This window comes from Sinocyclocheilus anshuiensis, unplaced genomic scaffold (assembly GCF_001515605.1).
Source record: "Sinocyclocheilus anshuiensis isolate Anshui unplaced genomic scaffold, SAMN03320099.WGS_v1.1 scaffold694, whole genome shotgun sequence".
Taxonomy (NCBI): domain Eukaryota; kingdom Metazoa; phylum Chordata; class Actinopteri; order Cypriniformes; family Cyprinidae; genus Sinocyclocheilus; species Sinocyclocheilus anshuiensis.
In genome coordinates this window covers 1,822,967-1,845,785 of record NW_015542477.1, presented here as the reverse complement: position 1 = coordinate 1,845,785, position 22,819 = coordinate 1,822,967, and the positions used below count along the sequence as shown (strand labels likewise).

General features: G+C 38.9%; 1 protein-coding gene across 1 annotated transcript in view; it reads left to right on the top strand.

The window, feature by feature from the left end:
• LOC107693951 (mediator of RNA polymerase II transcription subunit 13-like) overlaps window positions 1–22,819 on the top strand; it is an 89,066-nt gene that overhangs the window by 52,964 nt on the left and 13,283 nt on the right. The window contains exons 4-15 of the mRNA XM_016493526.1: window positions 1,497–1,642; window positions 6,086–6,283; window positions 6,473–6,667; window positions 6,753–6,915; window positions 8,156–8,269; window positions 12,173–12,901; window positions 16,261–16,477; window positions 18,475–18,505; window positions 18,767–18,888; window positions 19,200–19,284; window positions 21,058–21,260; window positions 21,565–21,764. Of these exons, the coding sequence (XP_016349012.1) occupies window positions 1,497–1,642; window positions 6,086–6,283; window positions 6,473–6,667; window positions 6,753–6,915; window positions 8,156–8,269; window positions 12,173–12,901; window positions 16,261–16,477; window positions 18,475–18,505; window positions 18,767–18,888; window positions 19,200–19,284; window positions 21,058–21,260; window positions 21,565–21,764 (2,403 nt within the window). The remainder of the gene's footprint in view (window positions 1–1,496; window positions 1,643–6,085; window positions 6,284–6,472; window positions 6,668–6,752; window positions 6,916–8,155; window positions 8,270–12,172; window positions 12,902–16,260; window positions 16,478–18,474; window positions 18,506–18,766; window positions 18,889–19,199; window positions 19,285–21,057; window positions 21,261–21,564; window positions 21,765–22,819) is intronic.

Below are 22,819 nucleotides of genomic sequence, written 5' to 3'. Positions count from 1 at the left end.
TATTCTTATCCCTAGATATAGTTTGCGTTCCTTCTTCAGTGCAAGTTGTTGTCATTTTAACATGTTCAGGGATAAAATCTGATTGCTTAGAAAATTAATAGCATACCTCTTCTCAACAAACCACATTATTTGAGGTGTCATTCACGTCCGTGGCACAAACTTTGTGTGATATGAAGTTTAATACTTAGGTTTAGGGGGCTTGTTCAGATGTCTAACCTTAAGTATGAGCAATAGTAAATGCGGAAATTGTCATAGTAAGCGTAATTAATTCATGCAGGGACTTGCCTTTATTTCACAAATGTTTCCTTTTAAAGCTTAATGCAATGACATTTCATGGAAATACAAGAGGGTTTTTCTGGTTTAGTAATTTTGCCAATGGACTAGTTTTGCTTTAAGTTGCTTTAATGCCTGCGATGATTCCAGATCAGCAGAGCAACTCTAATGCGCCGTGGAACGAAAGATTTTAAGCACATATTAGGAAGCTGGTGTAGTTTGGACTGATTTTCACAGAGCTCAGGCTTTACAGAGCTCAGAGTGTGACTAATGTAGAAGAAGTGTTATTGTCCTGTTACATATATTAAAGGTCCTCATGCATATTCATGAGGAGAAGGGCCAAACACAGTGTAATCCTTGAGGTCAGAGACTTCCCACAAGTAATAAAAGTATGAAAAAGTAAACAAGTTTCACCCAAAGATTAACTACGTATACGCTAACGGCGATGTTTATTTCAATCCGAAATTCAAATTAAAATATGGAATAATATTCATAACAAAAACATGTGTTTGTTTTGGGTGTTTTGTTGGTTTGATGCGTTTCCTCCTCTTGAGGTCGCCACTGCTTTTATGAAGAGGTTGCCAGGTTTTCACAACAAAACCCGCCCAATCGCGTTGCGAGGGGATCCCCCGTTAAAAATCGCGTTCCGAGGATAAAAATATGCATGTTTTGGCGGGGTTCCCCTGGTAAAATTCGCATTCCAGGGGCTAAATATCACGTTAATGGGGTCGTTTTCCAACCCGCGGACATGAAAAACAACCCTCGGCAACAGTGTTAAACCAGCCCAATTCCGCGGGAAAACCACGGACTTGGCAACACTGCAAGAGGATAGCTTTCTGATAGCGCATCAAGAACCGGGTTGACCGGGTACTCGGTACCACCGGTACTTAAAAAAACCTGGTACCGTAACGTTTTCATTTTTTTAGTACCGACTTGGTACCGAAATACCGGGTCTTTTGACAACACTAGACAGTACTGTTTTTAGAGTTAAAAATGAATCAGATTCTGTCTTAGGAATTTAATGATCTCATCAGATGGCGATTAAATGATTCACAAGAGTTCAGTGACGCTGATTATATGACTCATAAAGTATGTTAGAAATCCAGTCAGATGATCCATAGTTGTTGGGTCTTTATGATTAATCCATGTTTTTTTTTCTTCTTTCTGAGGCACATGTGCTACTGTGTAACTTAAACACCTGTCTCTCTATCTCTCTTTCTCAGAGAACACCTGTCTTGCTCTTTCACGTTCTTCCTGCATGGAGACAGTAATGTGTGCACCAGCGTGGAGATCAACCAGCACCAGCCCGTGTACCACCTGAACGAGGAGCACCTGACACTGGCCCAGCAGGCCTCCAGCCCATTCCAAGGTGATAGAACACTCTTTTTTTAAATGCTTTTAATATTTTTTTTTTCCCTGTCTGTCCCCTTCTTTTGCTTCTCCTTTGCCTCTTTCTCTTTCCAGCATTTCCTTTCTGATCAGAAAGATGAGGTTTATAATTAGGAAAGCCCAGTGGCATCCTGTCTGCCACTCTGTAGCTTGAAAAAATTAATAAAGTACAGAAATAGTGTTAGAGACCTATTCCTGTTTTAGGTGCTTGGGGAAGAGGAAAGTGTTCTTCATTACCGGTAACATGAGCTGTGCTCAACGTACTAATGGTGATTTCAGAGATATCTGCACATCCTTAAATCTTGAAAATGTTTAAACTAGGGCACAGAGATATGTAAAACTTTTAATCGGTAATGTTTTTTGTAATTTTTGCCCCGATATTATTTAGAATCATTTGTTAAAGGGGTCATATGACGTTACTAAAAAGAACATTATGTTGTGTATTTGGTGTAATGAAATGTGTTTATGCGGTTCAAGGTTCAAAAAACACATTATTTTCCACATAATGTACATTATTGTTGCTCCTCTATGCCCCGCCTTTCTGAAACGCGTCGATTTTTACAAAGCTCATCGTTCTGAAAAGCTAGGTGTACGCTGATTGGCCAGCTATCCAGTGCATTGTGATTGGCTGAATACCTCAAGCGTGTGAGGTACGCTTAACTTTTATAAAGAATATCTCTTTGGATTTGAGACTTTAGTCTTTGCAACTTTACAGATCTTCTTTATGCAACAAGAGCTTGTAACACTCCAAAGAGAAAGGAAAAATTGAAATAGCATCATATGACTCCTTTAAATAGCTGTTGATATTGACATATGCAATAATAATAACCAAACCCTAGCCTAGACTGAAACAAAACTATATGATTTGAAGTTTTTATTTTTATGTAACAAAGTATTAAAGGGATAGTTCACCCAAAAATGAAAATTCTGCCATTAGTTACTCCCCCTCATGTCGTTCTGAACCTGTAAGACCTTCATTCATCCTCGGAACACAAATTAAGATATTTTTGATGAAATCCGAGAGCTTTCGGTCCCTGCATAGACAGCAACTCAACTACCACGTTCAAGGCCTAGAAAAGGTAGTAAGGACATTGTTAAAATAGTCCATGTAAAATCAGTGGTTCAGCCTTAATTTTATGAAGCTACTAAATACATTTTGTGTGCAAAGAAAACAAAAATAACAACTTACTAATGTCGAATAGTAAAGCTTAGTGGGATTTCCAAAGGGCTGTTAGTGATGGTCATGTTAAGGAAGGCATTTTGCCATTTCTGATCACGTGTCCCTGGGTGGGAAATCCTTGCACTTTAGGAGATTTTAGGCCTTTTTAAAGTCACCATAAAATCAAAACGAACAATTCTTATTTTCTCAATCACATTTCAAAATCTTCAGTCAAAAACAATAACTTCCATTCGCCTCTCAACACCATCTCTTCTCTGATGATTTGTGTTGACTGGTGTGAGGGCTGGGCACTAAGGCTTCCCTCCAGCAGTCTGTCACTCACATGAGATCGCAGCAATTAGCAAACAACAACGATCCAGTCAATTCCTGATGGACAAAATCAAGTCCCACCCTCCTTTTTTTTTCTTTTCTTTTTTCATTGGAAAGCCATTTCACTTGGATTTATGTCACTATAGGGAGGAATAGACGATCGCAATTTCCGTTTCATGCTGACTTTAAGACCTTACCTGGGATTTCAAAGCCCTCAGTTGCTCTTATGCACCCAAGAACTGTCAGTGGGAAATATTCCTTATAGTTTTTATTTTGTGACTCTCACTTTTGAATGAAATTCATCCAGTATCATTCATTTTAGCTTGGCTGGAATGCTGTATTGACCAATCTACATCATCCACAGCCGTGCACTAGATCTAGATCTGCCATTGTTTTGCATAATTGAGATTGTTTGCAGTTCCTGCGAATTAACATTTTAAAAACGTAATTCATCCTTTTGATGGGGGAATAACCTTTGCAGTGCATCAGGAATGTGTGATGTCAATTGGAACCAGCTGACCTTTTTCTCTCTCGCCCGCTCTCTCTCGGTCTCTTTTGGTCTGCTGCTCACCGTTTCTGACAGTCTCGGATTAGTGAGCGTGCGAGTGTTGCGACTATGACCTCATAAAGAGCAGTGAGAGGGGTGTAATGAACTCATAGCTCACTTAACCGAGCAGAAGAGCGAGAGAGACTGGTAGTGCACAGATTGCTTGACAGAATAAATGTGAGGTGAACAGTGTGATATTGGAATACATTTGTTTGCCTGTTTGTCTGAAAATTGCTTTATATCTGTGTGATGCCCCCAATCAAATGTGGACCAGAGCAGCAGACCCTCTCTAATGATGGCCGACGTTTGGATAACTCTTTAGTGGATTCAATGCTTCAAGCACCCCTGCCATGCAAATTCTGATCTTTTGCTTGACCACCTCTCTGAAGAGCTCAACGTGGGGCTTTCTTTCTGTAAATATTTTGCGTATCAGCAGAGTCTTTTTTTTTTTTGATGTGTTGTGACAAGATAGCCATCCAGAGGCCAAACAAATTCCGCCCCCTCACCTTGGCTCGATCAGGGATCTGTCAGATATTAAAAGAGCCATTTTTGCCCTGCGAACAAGCCGTGCATGTTTTCTTACATCTGGTTACAGCTTGTTTTTTCAAAATAATGCATTTTGGAGGCTTCTGTTTTGAAGCCAGGATAACGATCTCTGTTAGAGTGTTTAGATTTAAGCCGCCGTAACCCATTAAAGATGAATCGTGCCTCCTCTCCATTTGTATAGCATCCCCCTGCCCCCATTCCCTCTTCCCATACCTCTTCCGGATGGACGGAGGTGTCGTCTGTCATTGTGGCTTTTATGTATTTGTGCGATGAAGGCCATGGAATGAGCCGGCTAATGGAAGGACACGGAATGGATTCATCCGCTCCCCCTCCTTTACTTCCCTGAAAGCTCCTTCCTCCTCCTAACCCCTAATACGTGGATCAATATATCAAGGCAGTTAAAGAAACACACAAGTACAGAATGAGATTCCTTTGGGAAAATTTGTGACTACCTACCTCAGTGTTTAGTTGATTTTTTTTTTAGGCATGAAAGCAGCATGTAACAGAGCCACTCTTGAGAAACTGAAGTGTTTTGGTAAGATACCAATAGAGTGAAAACTGATGCCGTTGCTTCCACATTTGTGCTTCATCTTGTCTTGTGCGCTTTCCTTGTCTTTTTTCACCCTGTTTCTGTCTCTCTCCTTCTGAGTGACCTGTTTATTTAAGTTGGTTTATGGGCTCAGAATGAGCGCTGCTTGGCAGTAACTGGAGGCTGTGTTGATATGAAAGGCTTTCGGAAAGTGTCTGAGAGAAAGGAGGAAGGAAAGAGACCCGGCTGCAGTGGAGGAGTCATTTAAGACCACAGTTAATGAGGAACAGAAGTGGAGGGAGTGGTTGAGAGAAAGCCAGGCGGGAGTGTTTGTACAGTGTTCCTCGCTTCATAGACTCATTTGCTTTGGCCCTGTTCTGATTACACGCTCCTTAGTCTTCATGTGTTTCTGCTACATATGCTGGGCTTTCTACGTTGTAAGAACCAGTTTGGGGCAACTTTCCAAGGACAACTCCAGATAAATGCCACTTGATTGTGTTTTGTAGGTTCTTTTGCTACTGTCATGTTAACACAAGTACTTGTATGCGTAAACAAAAACTAATTAGGATACTAGGATACTGATTTATTCAAGGGCAATATGGTTATTCAACGATGCATGTTACATAGTCTTGGTAACTCATTTTGTGTACCAGCTAGTGCTGTCACAATCATGAGTTTTTTTTTAAATATCCTACAACTAATTTGCAGCTAACAATTTAATAGCCTTTTTGCTCGTGTCGTTCACAGTGTGAGAAGGCACAAGCCTTTACCTTTGATTTCTTGCTGTCTTTTGTACAGAAATAATATTGCATATATTAGAATGACCTAATATTTTAAATATTTAAATGTTTATAAATTTATTATTAAATTATTATGTTAATTGTATAATATATAGATATTTTTATATTACTTAAAATTAAAAACTTTTTATTTTATATTTATAAATGTATAATTTCAGCTGATAATTTATTTATTTATTTATTTTTACAGTTTTTGTGTGTGATAGCTCTTTCCATTAACACTGTAAAATAATAACAACAACAATAATTGTAATATTATTAGAGTAAAAATAAAAGTAAAACAAATTATAACACAAAATAATAAAATTCCCTTATTTGAATGGCAATCTGTGATTGAGATTAAAAGCGCACAATGATTATGATTATCTCAAATAATCTCGATTAGATCAGATAATCGTGACAGGCCTGTGTCCCAGATTCTTGACCTTTATGCCAATGCTGCCCAATATCTCTTGTGTTCTGTGCTGTAGGTAGTGTGTATGACTAAATCTCTTCTCTTATTCTCGCTGTAGTGATTCTGAGTCCATTTGGACTGAACGGGACATTGACCGGTCAGTCCTTCAAGCTGTCCGACCCTCCGACACAGAAGCTCATTGAAGAATGGAACCAGTTCTATCCCATCAGCCCGACATCCAAGGAGAGCACAGAGGACAAAATGGAGGACATTGACTGGGAGGACGACTCCCTGGCAGCAGTGGAAGTGCTTGTTGGTGGGTTGGAATAAAATATATTTTACTTAAAAGGCTGGTAAATAAACCAATTGCGTTGTGGGAGCAATACATGTTTGCTGAAAATACTGGAGAAATGTAATATAATATGCAATGTTTATCATTCCTTTTTTTTTTTTTTACCCCCAAAGTGTGCATTCATAAGGTGTTAATGTGTGGCCGTTTCTCCAGGTGGTGTGCGCATGGTGTATCCTGCATGCCTGGTGTTAGTCCCGCAGTTAGACATCCCCACTGTCACACCTACGGGGTCCTCGCACTGCACCGCTGTCTATTCAAATGGCCATCAAGTGCCTGCTTCAAACCGTGACCCCGCCATCTCTTCAGTGACCCTGACTCCTCCCACCTCACCTGAGGAGGCTCAGACAGGTAAACATGCCTCAAACTTGACTCAAACGCTTGCCTATCTCATTTCCGTTACACTCTCAAACTTCTTGTCTTTTTCTTTCTTTAGTTCACTCTCACTCCGCACAGAAGTGGATGCGGTTGCCGGTGGCGATGGATGGATTCAGTGTTGACAGCACCAGTCATCACGGTGGCAAGATTCCACGCAGGATGGCAAGTCAGGTGGTTGAGAGCGTTTGGCAGGAGTGCAACATCAACCGAGCTCAGAACAAGTAAGTGTGCTCAGAGTAAATCTGAGATCAGATCATCTCATTTCACAAGTCATGATAAATCAAGCACAGAGCAACAAAGCCCTTTTAAAACTGGTACAAAGCATATCTGAGCCACAGAATGTTTTATTAGTGATTGAGGTAAAAAAACAGCAAAAAAAACAATTAGTGATCGAGATTAGGGAACTTTTCACAAGAGGTTTTGAGTCAGAATTTGCACAAAAGTGTGATTGTTTGATCAGTTCAGTCCATCTTGGGAACAGTTTTTGGACACTGTCTAAACTAAAATTGCATTCATTTCAGGTCATGTTGTCACATTTTAGATTTTAACAATATATACTGTTAATTTATTTCTTCATTTCATAATTGTTTTACAGTTTAAATTAAGCTGATAATCCTATAATTCACTGTACTACCTATAATGGCATATCCGCCTTTACTCAAAGAGGTCAATGTGTGTTCAATAAAATTGTTGCAATAACCGTAAAAAATATTTATAAACTTTTGTTTAACCACAGCTTAGCACTATGTACACAGAATTTGACTTTTAAAAATAAACTGACACTGGGAGATATTTACTGGACTAAAACGTAGTGCTGGGCGGTATACTGGTTCATACCGAATACCGGTATTTATTTTTGTTATGATATGAATTTTGAAAATACCGCAATACCGGTATGTGTCACTTAAACAACGTTCGGAACGCGACACTGTTTGAAAGGGGTCACTTTTCACTGTTGCACTGTGGTGAGGGAACAGCTGTATGTTACTAAACTTGAAAGTTCCGAAACTGAAGCTGTAGAACTAATAGAACGTGATGACACAGAAGAACTCATCCACAATATCCACATTGACCGCCACAAATATCCACCGCCCCCTGCCATCAGCTCCCGCGTCTCACACACACGAGCGCGACTATAGCACTAGATTTAGCAACTTTCAGACCCTTTTAGCGGATTTTTTCCATAGAATATTCATACTGACAAACCTAGCGACTTTTTTGGATAAACCTTAGCTATGGGTAGAAAATATGGTTAACACCCGGTCATGCATGAAAAAAAAAATACCGTCATGTACCGTGAAACCGGTACAATAAAAAAAAAATACCATGATATAAATTTTTGGTCATACCGCCCAGCACTACTAAAACGTACAACTAGCTTCAACAAAGTACCATAGATTTTGAGATTTAGAAGCCATTCAGAGAGTTTGATTCCAATCTTGTTTCATTGTGTCTTTGCAGACGGAAATTCTCTGCCACGGCCTCCAATGGGACCAGTGAGGAGGAGACGCTGATGAAAGTGGGCACCTGGGATTTTGTCGACTCCACACAGAGATCAAGCTGCAAATGTTCAAGGTACAGACATGAACATTCACTCAGTCCTGTATTCTCATAGGCTGTCGTTATTTAACCATGCTGCTGCTGCTGCCACTAATCGCATTTCAGTTCTTGTAGTGTCATCTGTCACTCTGTAAAATGACAGGCAATACATTTATCATGGAGTATTAAAATAAGCTCTTTGTGAAAACCGGAAAAACAGTTTTTTGAGTGATGTTGACATAAGTCCTGCTCTGATTCTTTTAGGGCCTGTTTACACCTGGTCATTTTATGCGTTTTCGCTGATCGGATATCTATCTGATTTGTTAAAACGTTTCCATTTACACTTGGCCACATAAATGTGTCATCGCAAAACGGATATAAATCCGATCTTCAATTCCCGCGCTATATTTAAATTTAACGGAGTTCACATCAACGAAATCAAAAGATAAGCACTGCATTTTATTAATTATCAGCTCATTTCAAGATCAAAGACCGCAATAGGAGAGTGCGCGGCATCAGCACTGGAAAGATATGTTTGTCTTACTACTTCTAATGAAGATGATTGTGTATTGACTGTCTGCGTCTTACTTTCAGTTACATTCTTTGTGCGCGGCGGCTTGCTGAAGAGATGCTCAGCTACTCGTCCGCAGCGATGCGTGTTGCATTAGTGCAGTCTGACTAATGTCATATAGCCTATAACACGCTCTCACACGTTTATTATTTTAACATTTTGGGAGGAGTAAAATTTACATATGTGGTTTCAACAACCATGTGCATTTACACTTGTCCAGTTTCATCTGGAATGCGGCCCAGACCACCTCCTGAAGTGGTTTGAGCGATCGGATTTATATCCGTCTCGAATGCGCTTCGGAGGGCATTTACACCTGGTCTTTTCACGATCGGATAGCTATCCGATCAGAAAAAAACGCATGAAGTTCAACTTGGCTTCTCTTATTTGCTTCTCTGATAGAGAGTAGAAATTAATTTGCTTTAATATTCAGAGTCTGCATGTATATCTATATATAATGTATCAGGCTGTACCTAGTCTTGTAGCTCAGTTGGTCCTTCCACTTGCATGTTATTGCATGGTTTTGTGGCTCTTGAGTTTTTCTTGTAATCATCTTGTAGTCAGATTTAGAAGTATCTGGAAACTTTTAAAGAAAAATCTTATTCCAATTTGGCTTTGCAGTATAACAATTAAAATACAATTTAGATTTAGATTTTGACACCAAACATCATTACAGAGCTCTGAGTATGTATGTGTTTCATAATTAAAGAGGGCAATATCACCTTTTAATTAATGTTTGTATGAAGTGTTATTGTTCTTTGCTTCATGGAGTCTACTTCAGCTTAGAGTTAAGGGGAAAAGAAAACAATTATAAGCAATAGAACAAATTAAAACAAAACAAAGAAACAAATTAAGTAAGATGCTTAGTTTCAAAAAAATATTTAAGATTTTATATTTTGCATCACAAAAGAAAAAAAAACATAAGTCTGCCCTCTCTTAAAAGAGTCTGCACATATTGCAATTGAGTTTAATTATGTAATTATTCTGTGACGGGCTGTTCAGAATGTCGCTGGTTACAGGCTACTAATAAACCATGTGTGTGGCAGAAAATGATAACTTGTGTTTGCAGATCTAATGAGACTCACTGACCAACTCAATGGTAGAACTGTAACATAGTCCAGATGTATCGGTGCCTACTTCAGGTAGATAATGGTTTTATAAACCAGAAGCAAGTACTAAAAAGAATGAGACCAAACACTGTGAAGCATTGCAAGTAACGTTAACACAGACCTAATGTCCCGTAGTGCTGTGTGGTCATGCTGTTAGTCGTCTTCTCTTTCTCTTCATTGAGTAGCTGTTCAGTTTAGGCCAAGAGAAGGCCAGACGCCATGGGACTGTTGTCATTTGCCAAATATGTTTTTTGGAAGAGACCCAGCATGAGAGGTGTGATGAAACTCGGAGTCCCCCAGTGAAGTGAAAATGACCATGCGTCGACTAAGATCCTTTCTGCTTGTTTAGCATTCTGCTTGTGTGTGAGTTGTGTGTTATTGTGTGTGTACATGTGAAATTGTTTTGACTGTGAATACGAAAGGGTATAAATTTACCCTTGACTCACCTGTGTTCCGTATGTAACTTTTTAGCTCTTAAGTTTGTGCAGTTTAAGTTTAAATTTGTCAGTTTGTGTTGGTATACTTATGTTTATATATAAATCTACTGCTCTATATATGTACTATATATCTTAATGACTCCAAATTGTCACATAGGTCTACATATGCACACAATCTCAGTTCCAACCTCAAAGTAGCCTGTGGTTTCTTTGTTTACATGTACAGGCTAAATTAGCAAACTCCTCACACTACATGCTTTAGCCGCTCTTTTAAATACTAACATGCATACATGTAAAACACTAAAATATCTGAAGCAAACTGATTTTTTCTGGCTTTGTGACATGAGTGATTGTTGTGAAAGCCTTGCATTTTAGAGGGAGGGATGAAAGCAGTGTATTTAAAGCTTTCGTTTGTAGCTATAGGCTTGTGTGTTGAGATACTGTGGAGCTTGAGATGGTGACTGCCTCTCAAGAACAACATTATAAACGAGAGACAATGTACAAGGAAACAGGGAAACTCTGGCAGCTGATGGGCTTTACATATCTCTGAGAAAGTGTGGACACACGTTATCAGGTCAGACAGACTCTGATAGGAGTGGAGCGCTTGTTGTTAAAAGGGTGGTTTCTTAAACCTGTCCTTGGACTCGACAAGCAGAGAATCTTTATTCAAAGAGTGTTTTTTCACGGATCCAATAATAGTTAGGAAATTCTAAATAAGGAGCTAATTAAGAAACTGTTACATTTCTCTGTTACGAGTCTCAAAGGCCTATTAAACCTGAAAAGAAATGTTATGAACTCTCACAGTGAAAAGAAATGAATAAAAAAATATGATTTCTGGTAATAGGCTTTCTTATTAATGATGTCATCAGTTCATAATTCATGTAGGGCTGGGCGATTTTATCGATTAATTCGAATTCGAATTAAATCGAATCGGATTTTGAATACAAATATTACTAAACGTTAGAATTAGACACTTTGACAATAACAGTAAAGAGAAAAGAACGATCCAACCGCATGTCGGCGCACGTAATTAACTGCTCACGTGTGACGCGCTCTGTGAAGGACCATAAGTAGAATATATCGCTAGGTGCCATTCACACAGAATGCGCTTTTGTGTTGACAGAGATGCGACGCGGGCAGTGGAATAGGAAAAAATGCAAGAAGATGGGAGTTGAACCTCTTTTAATAACTAGAGCGCCGCGTTTTTAGAAGGCCGTTTCATGCATGAGACACTGCAAGAGACACGAATGCAAAAACAATGGAAAAGCAGCGCAATCGAATAAAAAACCTGTAAAGAACTACTACTGTATGTCTGATATTTCATGTTTGCATCATGCTGACAGGCTGAAACTGCTGTTCATTGTTTTTACAGAACATTTATAGTTAATAATAGTCTACTGGTGTTATACCTTCAGTCATTTTGAATTTGAATTACATTGACTTAAGATTTTTTTTAAAGCATTTTTCTCGTATTATTTCTGAACATATATAATATGTATTAGACAAGTTTGTACAAGATGTAGTTGTAGTTCATGCATCTTTTCTGCAAAGATATTTAACAAGTGATTTGTTTAACATTTACATCATGAATACAATTTAATGTGTGGTGCACTTAGAATAGAATTTTCTTTAACTAGAGGGTTAATAAAGAAAAAGTTACTTGAATCATGTTGTAGTTACATTTTCTGAGTTGACTAGTTAAAAATCGTACAAAATCGAGAATTGGTCAAATGTTCTGAGAAAATCGAGATTTTATTTTTTTGCCATATCACCCAGCCCTAAATTCATGTATCTGTTGTATTAAAATATTTCTTTATCTTATCAGGCACAAAACCCTGAAGCAGAGAGCAAGCAGCACGCCTGGTCAGCCGCCCACCGCCGGTCAGACACAGCAGCCGCCCATCAAGCACAAAGCCGGGGAGAAGAGCGAAAAAGGTGACAAGCAGCAGAAACGCCCACAGACGCCCTTCCACCATCGCAACTCAGTCTGTGAAGATGTCTCAATGGAAACCGATGCTTCTGCGGGTCAGCGCTTGGCTCTTAGAGGTCAAGAGGGTGGACGGTTTCCTGGGCTTCGCCCATCTGATGTGAGCACTGGCTCGAAACCTCCACAACTGCACAGCGGGGGTGGAGCTACCGTGGGCAACAGTGGCCCGACGGAGATGGTCGGCTCTCCTCAGCCACCGCCACTGAGCCCTCACCCTTGCGAACGTGGCGAGGAAGCCTCAGATGCCATTAAAAACCCCTCCACACCACACAGCCAACATTTTTACCCTCCTTCCGCAGAGCCATGCCTCCTGCCCCAAAAAGGCCCAGATGATGCCCGTTTGGAGCCCCTCACCCAACCTTTTCCCCCTGCGTACCCCGAGGCCCTGGAGCCTACTCCGTACATCAGTGCAGCAGTAAACTTGGATGACGACGGGAGTCACGTGCCGTGGAGATTCTTCAACCTGCCCCGTAGGAAAGATGCAGAGTTTCCCACGCCGTTACTACCAGGAGACAAACTCAGAGAAGAGGCGTCACTCGGAGCTGAAGGGATTATGTCTGTTACTGAGTGAGTATCACATACGTCTTTCATTGATTGGACAAACAGACAAATATATGTAAATTATCTCTGTTATGATTAGACATTGATCAACAGGGCGGGCCAGTTTACTGAATACCAAATAGATGGTGATATGCAAATTTGGGTCGTCATACCCGTTGATCTGATAACCTGGTTTCTGAACAACCCGTTTTTGCAGGTTAGTTTAAATGAGCTTTTTGATTGGGAGAGACCTTTTGCAATCTTTGTGATTTTTGGCTGCAGTGTTTTCAAAAGGAAAGTTAAGGAAAATGAAAGAATATATTCCTCCATATATGTTCCCTTTAAGACATATTTTGTTTACAATCTCTTTTAAAACCTCCCTGAAGTCTCAAACAATGCAGTGAACTGAAAGTACATATCTTTAGGATTTAGAGCTCCCCATAACCTGTAAACAGCCAGGAGGATTGCATTGTGAATTTGTGTTGTGTTGTAATGGCTTAAGTAACTGTGATTCTAAAGTGAGAGCGGGACCACCCTGTGGACCCCCTTAATCCCCTCTGCTCATGGCTTTTTATTTCCAGCAGCCAGAGTTTGTTAGCGAGAGCCCCCAATACTGAACCCCAAACGTCCTTGTCTGTTTGTGAGCAGTGTTTTGAAATAGCTGTGATGTAGCCTCGTGCATCACTCACTCAAACACACACATAAACACACTCTTGTTCTGTGTAGAATGTTCTTTCTCTGAGTGCACACACCATGTTAATCTCTCGCGATGCGCCCTTTTGACATCATACTTCACTAATGTGCAGGCCCAGCACTGTTGTGAACTAGGAGATTATGGGTCCATCTCACACTTGCATACAAACACTCAGGGGTTTAAGTAGGGATTTAGACTAGAAATGAACATGATATACTTTTAAACAACAGCTTGTGGACCTTAAGGATTTATACAAGAAAGAGGCATTGAAAGAGACAAGACTGAAAGAGACATTGGGAGACTACTTTTCTTCACTCTCTGTAAAATTAAGGGGCTTTTGCTTATATTATGCGCAATAATGTTCAAAAGTTTGGGGTTGGTAAGATTTTTGTTTTTGAAATAAGTATATTATGCTCATCAAGGCTGCATTTATTTGATCAAAACTACAGTAAAAACAGTAATATTGTGAAATATTATGTTTTAAAATAACTCTTTTCTATTTTTATATATTTTAAAATGTGATTTATTCCTATGTTGGCAATGATACATTTTCAGCAGCCATTACGCCAGGATTCAGTGTCACATGATCCTTAAGAAATTATTATGTGCTGCGAATTTGGTGCTCAAGAAAAAGAAATCTTATAATTTTGAAAACAGTTGTACTGCTTAATATTTTTGTGGAAACTTTTTTTTCAGGATTCTTTAATAAATTTAAAATTGAAAAGAACAGTGTTTATTTGAAAAATAAATATTTTTGTAACATTATAAATGTATTAAATGTCGCTTTTGATCAATGTAATATATACTTGCTGGAAAAAAAGTATTAATTTCTTCTAAAAAAAAAAAACAAAAACAAAAAAACTGACTGATCCCTAACTTTTGAATGGTAGTGTATGTAACCTGATAAAGAGTGCAATGACCATAAAGGTTGTTATTAAAAGCATTTTTTTTTTTAGAATGTTTTGAATGTGACATTCATTTTTGATTTTTGAATGGGATTGACATCAAAAGTCACAAGTATACACATGAACCTTCACAACCTACTGTAATTAATTACATAGTTAATTTTTCTACGAAACAATTTTTCTACGATTAATAATAAACAAAGTGTGAAATGAGGTTCATATCCACACATGCTCAGCACTTGACTCTCTTGCAACATGCACCAACCCTTCAGACTTCCAAGAAAAGCACCAAGAGAGCTTGCCTCCCATGTGGTTACCTTGATTTAAAAGCACAGTCATTTGACACCGGTGCCAGTGCTGTTTGATGACAGTCTCCTACTAAGTCGTGACATGTTTACGTGCCCACGATAACAATACCGTGCATAGTCATTACCGTGATATATCGCATTACCGAATACCGGCACAAGTCTACTTGTGTGAAGAATATCTGCTAAAGTGTACATCTTATCTGCTTTCTCCATAAACTTAAATCAACAAACGGTTACCCTCACTGCTTCCAATAGACGTGAAGTTGTTGTTTCAATGCAGTTAGCTCCGTATTTTTGCTAATACATGATGACTAAAATTCTCATGCCTGTACTGTTAGAGGAATGCACATTCATCGCATTTTGCCACTTTGTATCCTAAAAAAAAGTAAACATTTGGTTTTTCGTATAGTCACATCTATTAACATGAAATGGCATTTGTTGAATCTGTTGAAGGGGGAACATTTGTTGGTGGTTCTGATATTTGCCCCTGTGTGAGAATGTGTGGACACGTTTGTGTGAATAATTTTCATGTAGTATGAACTTTTCCTCTAAACCGTTGCGGATGAGAGCTATTGAAAGCAGTCTTTATGCCCCTCATAAATTCACGAAGCAGCAGTGTTATGACAAAATGAAGTGTACACATCGCTCAGCCGTGCTGCTGTCTTCCTGGAAGAATGCTTGTTGATAGTATTAAGTAAAAAAATATGTGCCCCTAATCCCTCACTAGAAACAAAAAATGGCTGGTTTGAAAATGTTGTTTTAGAATGGGTCCTTCACATATATTTGACGTTTTAAATAATGCAGTTTCCTTCAGCAATTTTAGTCATACGTGAACATTCCAACATTCCAGTACTTTGCATCTATAATGTTTTCACTGTAAGATCGTTGTTTGCCTACAGTTGCCTAAGATCAGGAAAGAGAGGTTTAGAGAGCTGTCTCTGTTGACCACTGCGAGATGTAATGGTATGCAGTGCAATCCCAGTATGCACTTGGCTGGTGTCCTCTTGTGTCTGTTCTGCTGTTAAGGCCCAGTGTAATCCCTGTGCTCTCTGGGGTCTCAAAATGGGTTTAATCTCTGGCCAGCGCCACTGTGTGCTGTGCTGTCACCCCCCCATCAGAGCTACAGTGGTCTGATCTGTGTGGAAAGGACAGTGGCTGGTACATACCATTTAACCAACACAGAGGGATTTTACATAACATACATGAGTAAAGATTTGAGAGACATTGAGTGATTAGAACTTCAAAGCTTGTAGATAGCATTATGATTTATTGTCAACTAATACAGGTTTTCTGTTATGCTATGAATGTGTTAATTTCACTCAAAAATAATCTTTTAATCCCAGTTTATTGCCCACTTGATTGGTCTGGGAGATATAATTGTCACTGGGCAGTATGAGGGTACCAAGCAGTGTATTAAAATTCAAGCAGTGTATTATAATTCAGTCGTGGTTTGACCTATTTTTCTTTTGTCCTGTCCAGGTTAATGGTTGCCTCCAAAAGGCCGCTCAAGGTCTCAGACGAACTGATCCAGACGTACCTGCAGCGACAGAACCTGCACCTGGCTGCAGCCATCACAGACGGCGACCACGAGCCTGAGGTCGACCCCTACGCTTTTGTTGACGGAGATGTTAAGTTCACTTTCTCGGATAAGAAAGACAAAGCTGGGGGAGATAGAGAACCAGGGAAGAAACACAAGGTGAGCAATGTTTCTTGCTAGAGATGTCCCATAATGCACTACTCTTTGGGATAAACTAATGTTTAAAAGTTTGGGGTTGTTAAGATTTTATTTTTTATTTTTTTAAGTATCTTATACTCACAGAGGCTGCATTTATTTGATGAAAAATACAGTAAAACAGTAATATTGGCAAGTTAGTACAATTACAATTCATGTATTTTTTTCATGAATTTTCAGCAGCCATTACTCCAGTCTTCAGTGTCACATGATCCTTCAGATATCATTCTAATACACTGATTTGGTGCTGAAGAATATTATAATTGTTGAAAACACAAGTTGTGCTGCTTAATATTTCTGTGAAAACCATGAAGCCGTTTAAAAGAATAGCATGCTTTAAATATAATTCTTATGCAGCATTATAATGGTCTTTACTAGCACTTTTGATCTATTTAATGCAATCTTACTGAATAAAGGAATTAATTTATAAAAAAAAAAAAAGTAAAACACTTATTGAGCCCAAACATTTGAATGATAATGTAAGGGTGCTCTTCACTTTTCATAAGCTAGTTTCATTTTCACTTAGAAATATGCAACATTACAGAAGTAAAAAGGGTTGTGAATACAGTTTCACATGGACTTTTGTTCCATGCGAAAAGGAATTTAGACACCGCAGATTCTCCATTGGCAGTGTAGCGTGTAATATGCTGGCATCATGTCTGCTGTCTTCAGCTCATGGGAGATTCCCATCTGAGATCTGAATCTGACACCCTCAAACGTGGAGGAGAGAGCATGAATAGAGGGGGCGAACACAGTCTCTCCCATTCCTGTTGGATTTTCACACATACTTTAAGTGTCTTTTTGGCAGCTGTGAACGATTAACAAAAATCAGCTTTGTCCCTCTGTACTCTGTTACTTCATTGTTTTGTAAAAGCTTTTTTGGTACCTACTCTCAGAATTACATGTCATTTGTGTGTCTTGGTAACCTTACAGCTTGTACAGCTTTGCTGTCACAGGAGAGGTTTAAGTAATCTAGGCCATATGGTGCAGCACAAACTCAAACAAAAATGTATAACACGTGTGTCTGTTACGTGTAAACACAGCAGCGTTCATTTGTTGTAAAATACATAGTCTACATAGAAAATTGCTTTCTTAACTCCTGTACCCCACCCCAGGGTTCTGCTATCGATTACGGGGCGGAGTGATTTGCATGTACAGGCGTTTATTACAGAGTTGGTCATTAGGATGTGAAGTGTGTGCACGGAGGAACAGATTACACTCTTTATGCAGAGAGACGGCCTGCAGCGTAATGAAATTATGCACGGCGTAATGAATCTGCATAGCGTGCGGCTTGCATTGTAATGGTGGGCTCTGAGATGTGGAGGTTGCATGAGGGGCAGGTTAAGGGTCTGGGGTGGGTTTGTAAGGTGCTGAGGGAAAGCTGCAGTCCCATTAGCCTGTGCTGTTATCTTATATTACAATGTTATTATTCTGTGCGTGGAAGATATAATTTGGTGGTAAAATATAAATATGCTTCCACACTCACTCACTCGCTCCGTTTCTCTCTTTCACACTCTCCCTCACTCTTCTTTTGCTGTCACCTTGTCTCATTGGTTGGCTGCCTCTAGGTGATTGTTAACCAACATGTGTTCATGAACCGATGCACTCTGGACTGTTTTCATCTTGTGTTTTGTGGAACAGTTAATCAGTGTGTGCCTAATATTGAGGACTAGACTGAAACGAAATAACACGTATATTAACTGGTTTTATTCATGTCAAAAAATCACCTAAATACGTGAATCTGTACAAAATAGAACTATTTTGAAGAAATAGCTCTTTGAGGTAACATTTGGAGGTTAACACTTTTTACAGTATATGTTTTAGTTTTGTCTCAACTCATTTGCGATTGACATGTCAAAGTACATTTTGGACCCTGTGTATCTAATCTAACAACCTTTGTGTATCTGTGCATTATATAATGTCTCTTTTTAACACTTGCTATCTTATTTTCTCTCTTACAGGGAGAAGATGGCAGTGCTGCACTATCAGATGGTAAGGACTGTCCTGTTACACTCCAGTGACTCTCTCATGAACCCCTCTCAAACCCTGAGTCCATTTATTTTTTTTTAAATAGTTTCCCTGTTGACAGCCTGGGTCAGTTTAGTGTATTGTTGCCCATAAAGGTTAAATGCGTTCGCTGAGTGAGGGAAAGGGCTCGTCCTGATATGGTCTCAAGCCCAGGCTGTGGTTATGCTAGATAAAGCTGGAGAACAGGCCTGTGTGTTAAGCTTTCTCTCTCCTTCTCTCTCTCAGATGCTCAACGGGCTGCGGCCAATAACCGGGCTGCTTCCACCAGCCTCATACATGATTCAGACCTGGCAGTCTCCTTCAAAGACCTGGACAACCTCTTCAACTCAGATGAGGACGAACAAACAGTTAGTATCAAGCTGTCTTTCTATTTCTTTCTATTTTGTCTCCCCTTTGCGCGTCACTGTGTGAAAATAAATTGAGCTGTTTTGGCAAATTTTCACAATGACGCGAGTGCTCGGAGCTGATTGCCGTACGTAATTAGATGTTAAAATATATCATCAATATGTAATCACTGATAAAATTACCATTGCTCGGCTATTTGAAAATAAGGGTATATTGCAGTGGAAATGGGCTTTATTTCCTCTGTAGAGAAATTGCTGTAATTTTAATGAAATCAAAGCTCTGATTTTTGGCTAATTTGTGTATGTCTCCATAGCCTGGAGCACGGAGAGCTGTAAATGGAGCAGATGAGAAGTTTGGCAGCAAGGAGTCGAAACCAGCCACAATGGACCCCTGTATAAGTGAGCACAGTCTCTGTCTCTATAAATATACAGGGTTTACTTCATCATTCAAACTCTGTATACTGCTCCCTGCTGGCCATCATGACAATTTTTTACATTGCAAGCAGACAAGCAGTAACATCATGCACATTTCTTTGAGTGGGAACAGGGTGTTTGTTTTCTTTAACGTGCAAACATTAATGGTTCAGAAATACTGTATGCTTTTATATAGGGGTGGGTGATATGGCAAAAATATATCACGATTTTTTTTTTTAAAGAAATATCATGATTTTATCACGATTCTTTGTCATGTTGGTTTTTATTATTTTGCAAGTTGTCTGAGCATTACAGCTAATTTCCATATTATAAAGACAAAGCCTTTCAAGGTAACAAAATATAAAAAAGAATGGCAGATATTTAGGCCAAAGCGGGCAAAGATAAAAATCTTTGTCATTATTTTATCTTTGTTGTTAAAAAAATAAGAACAAAGATACACATTATAAATACACATATTATATAAATAAAACAACAGTGCTTTATTTTAAGGTACAATAGGTTTATTTAGCAGGAGCATTCAAGAAGTTGAATGAACAAATATAAAAATAAAACACTATAGATTGATTCCTATCAATGCAACTGTATTAAAGTTTTTCAGTCAAGAGTAGTGAGTTATTTTTCTCTTATGTGTTTTGTTGTTTTATTAACATTAAAGGAATAGTTCCCCCCCAAAAAATAAAAATTGTCGTCTTTCTGTCAAATCTGTCATAGTGTTTTATTTTTATACCATCATTTACTCACTCAAAATTTGTTTTAAACCTAAATGAGTTTCTTTCTTCTGCTGAACATAAATGCTATTTTGAAGAACATGGAAAACCAAACAGTAGCTGGTCCACAGGGACTTCCATAGTATTTTTTTCCTACTATAAAATTCAATGTGGACCAGCAACTTTTTTGTTACCCACATTCTTCAAAATATCTTCTTTTGTGTTCAGCACAAGAAAGAAATTAATACAGGTTTGGGACAACATGTAAGTAAATAATAACAGAAAATAATTTTAGGGTGAACCATCCCTTTAATGACAATCGGCAGCATGTGTAATACTGTCCCTTTAAGAGCTGCACGCATCTAATATACCAACACGCATCCGTTTTTCTCTCAACTGTTTACTTTCATCTATATGTGTCTATATGTAAACCTTGTGTGTTTTGACCGTATTAGTGCAAAAGATAACTTAGTTCAGTAATCAGGCGCTTTTTGACAGGTTTTTTAGTTTGTGCACTTCGGGTGTAGGCGCTCAGAAAAAGCGCATGCCAGAACAGCATGCGAATGAAAGGTTTAACTGGCAAGGCTTTAAAGCAGATGCAAATAATGTACTTTTATGATTGCAAATAAGTGCAGTGTCCCGTGAGAGTAACTCTACCGCTGAATTAACACTGATGTGAATGTACGTCGTGTTGTAGCCTACAGTATCTTGAGATTGAGACAGAGGCACCAGAACTGTAACTGATTGAATGTGTGCTGTAGCACGATACTACGATATTTCTTCAAAAGCAGATCGTGGAGACATTTTTATCGTCCACGATCAAAAATCGTCAGATTGCACATCCCTACTTTTAAATAAATGAATCAAAACATTTTTTTTAATTTCTTGGCAACTCTGACATTTTGACAATAAGTGATTTTGCTTTTCATGAGAATAAATAGGAAATGAGACCATTTAAAACATAATATTTTTATGCATGTACTGTGTACTTCCACTTACATGTCATTCCCTCTGCTCATCCATCCCTCAGGCGCGGCTGATCTACACCAGATGTTCCCTACGCCTCCATCTTTAGAGCAGCACAACATGGGTTACTCTCCCATGAACAAAGAGTATGGCTGTATGGAGCCTGGCTCTGGCCTTAACACTCTAGATGGCCTTACTGCTCTGGGTGGTCAGTTTAAAATCGAGGTGGAGGAGAGTTTCTGCAGCCCCAAACCTTCTGAAATCAAGGTTAGACAAGTAATAAGACTGCTACACCATGTCCTAACTATGTGCAGTGCTGTACGTTTCCATTCTCTACTGACAGCAAAATGCTGTGCAGAGCGACATGATCACAGCCAGTGGGAATGCACTTCATGTTTGATATTAGCTGACATTTTGTTGCAGCTAAATTATCTATGATCTTTAAACTTGTGTTGAAATTAGCTTGCATGCATTTACTCAAGTGCTTTCTTTAATTATTTTTTTTATTAAACTGCTATTGAACTGGAATGACACAACAGCAAATTGAATATGGTTTTCTCTCTCTCCTCAGGACTTCTCATTTGTGTACAAGCCTGAGTTGTTTCAGCCGTTTGTGGGCTGTTCCATGTTTGCCCCCCTGAAGTCTTTGCCCAGTCAGTGCCTGCCCCCTATCAAACTGCCTGATGAGTGTGTTTACAGGCCCAGCTGGACAGTGGGAAAACTGGAGCTACTCAACTCTGTACCTGCTATGACCATTTTCAGCAAGGATGGGTGAGTTTCACATCTGGTGTGAAATGTACTGAACTTACGGTGTAAACAACACCCATATCTTTACACAGACTTTTGTATGGACTAAGAGGGTCTCACAAAGAAATGCCATATTTCACCCCTAAATAAAAATAAAATATATTTTGCAATTAAGATTGTTAATTCTGACAGTAAAGCACATTTCCTTGCCAAATTTTAAAAATTGTAACATTTTATTATCTTTTTGGCATTCATTCTCATAAATTATGGCACAATGGAAAAAAAAGGTCTTTTCCTTTTGATTTTTGGGGTAAAAATATAATTTTCTGCAAGATTCACCCAAGAACTGTAGGTACAAACTCATGCTCTGTGGAATCAGTTACACCCACACACCTCTTGTTCTTAGTAATGGCGAATAGAGAATAAAAGCGAAGAACAGGTGTTAACACACTGGTAATTAGCCTGTCAAATCCATCTGCTGCCACTGTCCTTTTATTTTCTTATATTTAGAAGCTGCTTATCTCACAGCTTCTTCACTGTCTGCACTCAAGCTACTCTGTTTCTCATGGACTGGTTTATTTGAATAGCTGGTGTTTGCTCAGATGACTACATCTGATTGTTATTCATGTCGTATTCTTGTAGTCTGGTTTGCTTTTTCATGTGATGTTATGAACTTGTGTCAAGGTCAACTTCAGCTATGCTCTTTCATTCTGTTAGTCTCAAGTTAGACTTGAGCTTGTATTGTCTCTTTATACTGGCTGGCACTGTATCTAAACAGATGAAAAAATAATCGGATAAAGTTATTTTCATACATTAATCTCAGAGCGCAAATAGAACGTTGTGTTCTTGGACATTATATTTGCTGTCGGTAGAAATTTAGTGAAATCGAGAGAGGAAGGAGGTGTTGCGAATGGTCGATGACAGGGCGATAAGTCTGGTCATAAAGTCCACGTTTGTTTAAGTCAGTCCAAAAGCCCTTTATGAGCTGGTTAGGCTTCTTGTATAACCCACAGCAGCTGGGGGAGAGGGCCGCCTCTTCAAATGGGGGACCTTTAAACACCTGCCTGTTTTTAAAGGCC